General features: G+C 34.4%; 2 protein-coding genes across 2 annotated transcripts in view; both read right to left on the bottom strand.

The window, feature by feature from the left end:
* Positions 1-5,520, bottom strand: part of IPO11 (importin 11) — a 227,213-nt gene that overhangs the window by 60,081 nt on the left and 161,612 nt on the right. The gene's annotated exons all lie outside the window — the stretch shown is intronic.
* Positions 2,327-5,066, bottom strand: LRRC70 (leucine rich repeat containing 70). Its single transcript, XM_012664595.1, has 2 exons — positions 4,865-5,066; positions 2,327-4,369 (listed from the first exon to the last, which is right to left on the bottom strand). Exon 2 carries the CDS (start codon positions 4,356-4,358, stop codon positions 2,466-2,468), a length of 1,893 nt encoding a protein of 630 aa, XP_012520049.1. The 5' UTR covers positions 4,359-4,369; positions 4,865-5,066; the 3' UTR covers positions 2,327-2,465.

A 5,520-nucleotide genomic window follows, 5' to 3' on the forward strand; every position in this document is an offset into this window, starting at 1 on the left:
TAATGGGTATAAACATACAGTTACATAGAAGGAGTAAGTTCAAATGCTTGCTAGCAGAGTAGGGTGCTATAATTAACAATGTATTATATATTTCACAAATAGCTAGAGGACTTGAAATGCTCCCAACACACAGAAATGATAAATACTTGAGGTGATGGATACCCAAAATACCCACATGTACCCCATAAATATATACACATATTACGTATCAATAAATTTTTTTTTAATTTTACAAAAAGAACTCTGTAAGGGGGAAGATTAGGAGTGGGAGGCAGCAAACTGTGTTTTAATATGACTTCTAGGTGATTCTAAGTTTAAGAACCACTGTCTTAAGGTACGATGAACACAGCACCTCCTTATAATTATTTTCATTTTAGAGTATAAATTTGATAATTGTTACTTGGTTTAAACATTCTCAAATTGTTTCAGGCTAATTTCGAATAGATATTGTTTTTTAATAATAAAAAGTACTTATTTGGGGAAAGAGGAAGGACAGACACAAACATGAAAGATATAATGCTTAAGAGAAAATTTTAAATACAGATTTGTTGTTCAGATCACTATTTTTTTTTTTTTAAAGACAGGGTCTCTGTCTGTCACCCAGGCTGGAGTGCAATGAATGGTACAATCATAGCTCACTGCAGGCTTGAACACCCGGGATCAAGAGATCCTCCTGCCTCAGCCTCCCGACTAGGTGGGACTACAAGCATGTGCCACCACCTCACCTGGCTAATTTTTAAAAAACGTCTGTGTGTGTGTGTGTGTGTGTGTGTGTGTTTAAGAGAAAAGGTCTCACTATGTTGCCCAGGCTGGTCTTAAACTCCTGGGCTGAAGTGATCCTCTCACCTCAGCCTCTGGAGTAGATGGGATTACAGGCATGAGCCACCCATGCATGGCCAGGTCACTATTAACGGGACAAGGAGCATGGGCATTTACTATAAATGTCCAATATTCTGCGGAGAGCTACACAAGTAGAAATTTATGCTAATAGAGAAAAACATTATGTTACTTCCATGACTTCAATTACCATCTATATTAAAGATTCTCAATCAAGATTACAAACATCTCCTGGGGGCTCTTTCATCCTCTACAAGTTCTTATTCTTCCCTACCTTACCTGTTTCCCAAAATCATGGCCCAAGTGGTTATTGTTACTATAAAGAGTATATAACACACTTCCAGTGTATTGGATGAACAGTTAAGAATTACTTGCTTTTACCAGCTAGACTTCTCTCCTGAATTTCTATTTGCTATATATTTCTACTTGGAGATCTGAGGTGAACCTCAAATTCAATCTATCTAAAATTGAACTCATTATTTTGCCCCTCCCATATCTCCACTCCTCTTGTTTCCCTAGCTCAGTCAATGCAGCACAAAAGTGCCTAAGCCAAAACCTAAACTCTCTGACTTCTCCGTCCCCTGCTACCCTCAGCCAATTATCAACGCAGTTCATTTTACTTCCATAGTAGCTCTTGATCCATCCATCTTTTCTGCCACTAACTACCCTGACCTAGGCACCCAGAATCTTTCTGCTGGATCAGTGATTGAGATTCCTAACCAGCTAATCCTATCTTCAGTCTATTCCTCCTTCCAGAAAGAGTGAACTTTCTAAAGAGTAAATTTGATCATGTCATTCCACTGCTTAAAATTCTTCAGTGACTCCCTGTTGCCCTCAGGACAAGGCATGAAATTACCATAGCTATCATCATCATCAGACATCTCTCTTCAGTTTCAAATCTCACACCACCACTCTTAACTCTAGCTGTACTGATTTTAATTCCTGAAAAGAAGCATTCTTTCTTTTTTTTTTTTAACCCTCCTGACATGGTGTTACTCAGTTCTCTTCACTGAGCGAATTTCTATTTATCCTTCATGACCCAGTTTTGATGTCACTTTTTTCATAAAGCCATCTCTCATCTCCCCAATAGCATCTCCAAGTACAGTACTTACCGTACTGTATAGTAACCACGTGTCTCCTCCTCTAGATTTCAAGCTCTACCTAGAATAGGAACCATGTCTATTTTTTCACAATTGTACTCCTAGCGCCTAGGAAGCAATACAGAATGAAATAAAAGCATGAGCTCTAGTCAGATAGATCTAAAAGGTATCACAAGCAGTGAAAATTTGGGACAGTTACTTAAACTCTCTGCCTAGGTTTCCTTACCTGTAAAATGCAGACGGTACTACCATATGAGATTGTTTATGGATTAAATGTTGTATGTGAAGTATTCAGCATGGTGCTTGACACATGGAAATGTTAGCTATTATTATTACTTAATATAGTATCTATCAAAGAAAATATTTGCTGAATGAATACACTATTCACAAATTATTAAAAACATTTTAATAATGCTTAGGTCATATAATTCATTATATCTTCAAATAAAGCATATAATTCTATAAGTAGGTTTCAGTTTTATTCATGTCCACGGCACTAAAGTTTCTTATAGCCAATATTTAGCTGAGTTATAAAGCAGAATGTTCAAAAAGAATGACCTGTGCTTCACTTTCAGGAACCATTTTTTTATGAAGTTGAATCTGCTCCAAACCAGGGCTTGGGGAGGTGTTACAAATTGAGGCAGTTACATTATACCTTGCTGACTGATAAAAACTGTAATATTCAAGTCTATTTTCCCCTGAGTTTCCTGGTGTCTTTAGTTTTTGTTTAAATCGAACAACTTTGTAGATCAAAAAAATGATTAAAACACAAGCTAAGATGAAAAAGGCTAGCAAAATGTCAAAAGCCTCATTCAACTTCTCAACTTCCTGTGTACAAATTAGAGATGCTTTCCCTGACACTGATGCAGCATCAATTGGTAGAGCACTGTTCTTTTCCAAGTTCAAGTTAACAGAAGAAGTAAGTTGTATTTGCACAGGTAACACTGAAGTAGTCTCTAATGGATTACCAAAAGTATTCTCTTGAAAAAATCTACTGGCAGGTGAAGTACGAATTCGTTCCCAGAGAGTAACACTCTCAGTCTCAGTATGTTCCAAATGGTTCCCATTTGTGGTCACTTTATGCCAGGCCATCATTAGCGCAGTAGTCTTGTGATGAATACGAAGAGATTTTACAACAGCCCAAGCTCTGGATACATTTGTCGAAGATGTAACACAATTTGTAATATCAGTCCTCTTAATATAACTTAATGCTCTGCCTCGCATGGATGGGGGATTCTGGCAATAGATGTTTAAAGTAATGGCTGAAGATGCTAGCCAGTCTCGAAGGCCCAAAAGTCTGCAGTTACATTCCCATGGATTAGAATTTGCCTGAAGATGAATCAATGAAGACAATGGCTTAAGGACCCTTGGATGTAAGTCTGTAAGATTATTAAATGACAGATTAAGGATCTTCAAAGACCCTCCCATGTTTTCAAATGTATCATTGTCAATGCTTATTATTCTGTTTCTATCTAACTTCAGGTAAATCAAATTTTTTAACAAACTAAATGTGTCAGAATTTAAATTTTCTAAATCATTATGACTTAAGATCAAATGTTTAAGATTATTAATTCCACTAAACCCACCCCTAGTAACATTTTTAATTCTTGAATTTTTCAGGAGGAGATACTCCAAGTTGACAAGTCCTTTAAATGCAAAGGGCTGTATTGCTTCAATACTGTTATGAGACAAAGAAAGTCTTTTAAGACTCTTAAGTACTTCAAAAGCATTTGATGGTATTTTTGTTAAATTATTACCTTCTAGATACAAACAAGCAAGGTTTCCTAGATGTTGAAAGCCTGAGTCTGATATTCTCAAAATTTTATTGTTTGATAAATCAAGTATCCGAAGAGAAACCATACCAACAAAGGTACCACCGCCAATGACAGTAAGGCGATTTCTTTGTAGATTTAAGTACTGAACTGAAACTAGATCATTAAATACTCCTCTTGGAACAAAAGATACTTGATTAGACTGTAAATATAAACTACGAAGATTTGAAAGTCCCTTAAATATGCCAGGATCTAAGCGTTTTATAAAATTATTATTTAGATATAGGAAATATAGATGCCTCAATTGAACAAAAGCTTTTGGATATACATACACAATGCTAGAATTATCCAAATACAATGCTACAAGAGAGTGAAGTCCTGTTAATTCACTTTCATTTACATGAGATATATTATTTCCAGTCAGATACAGAAAAACTGTACTTGCAGGAAAATTCTTAGGAATACTTGAAAGGCCTAAGTTACGGCAGTTAATATGTCTCCCAGTGCAGAGCTGGCAAACAGACGAACATCCAAGTATCTCTTTATGGAATAATAGTACAAGACAACACGTAACAAGTAGAAACAGTCGTAGGCAAGGCAGAGAAAACTGTAATCCACACATAGCCCTGTTCTTGGTTTTTCTGTTCATATCAGAATTGGCTATAAAAAGAGAAGGTAAAACTTTAAATCATCAAAAATTTCTTAAAAGGAAAGTTTTTATAATACTATAACTACTGTATTCTATTTTAATTAGGACCAGCCAATAATACTAAGTATCATAAATCATAGTTTGGTGATAGCATAAAATAATGATTTTGGAATATGTTCTAGAATTACTAACACCTCCAGGCCATTAACCCACTGTTTGACAAAAGAATAATTCAAATTTAATGAACTGTAAAATGAAATGTTTCCTAAGTTAATTTAAAATATTACAATTGATACAACAAAGGTGATAAATGATATAGGGATGACAGTGTTTTGATTTAATATGTCCCTTTATCAACTTAAAGTCTAATATGAAATAACATTATAATTTATGAAAATACAAATTCATTGCAGAACAATTAAACTCTCCTTAAACTACAGTTTTTCACAAAACTAAATTATTTTTCGTTTCAGATAAAAGTTCTTATGTAAATAAAACAATCTTACCAAGAACAGGAAATTCATATTATTAAAATTCAGCTGATTCAAGTAAAGGTTTTCTTTTTAAATCTGAAGAGCGACATTTCTAAACTCCATTTCGCTCTGTAGCACTGTTGACCTCCACCCCTCCACCTTTTTTCTTTTTTTAAAGTCATGGTTTGTTCAGGAAACACCACTCTTCACATTGGTTCCTCTACAGTCAGTATGTAAAACAGAGGTTGCCATGGATACAGGAAACTGAGAGACAGGAAGTAGTTTTATCTGTGTTTCAAAAGTATGTTGAAAGGAAATCTCAGAAACTTATTTTTTCAGAATGAGGTTAGAGTTCTCCTAATGTACACACCTAAATCTCCTATAATTAAAAAAATAATAATTTTTAAAAGGATACCTGAAAATTTTAGATATTCAGAATCTAAATATCAACAGATTTTAGGTTCTGTCTGATCTAGCTATCAACAAACAAGCTACTGAGTGGAAAAAGCAAGTTAAAATGAAATGTATATAGAGTAATATAATTTTTGTAAATCTTTTAAGCACATAAATATTTATTTTGTTTTAAATACATATTGGGGACTTCAGCTTTCTGCTTTACTCCTTAAAAAAAAAATAGGAAAAACTATTTAGAATGATGAACATAAATGTTGTTACATTATCTTCTTTGC

Source organism: Propithecus coquereli, unplaced genomic scaffold (assembly GCF_000956105.1).
Source record: "Propithecus coquereli isolate 6110/MARCELLA unplaced genomic scaffold, Pcoq_1.0 Scaffold9, whole genome shotgun sequence".
In the NCBI taxonomy this organism is placed as follows: Eukaryota; Metazoa; Chordata; class Mammalia; order Primates; family Indriidae; genus Propithecus; species Propithecus coquereli.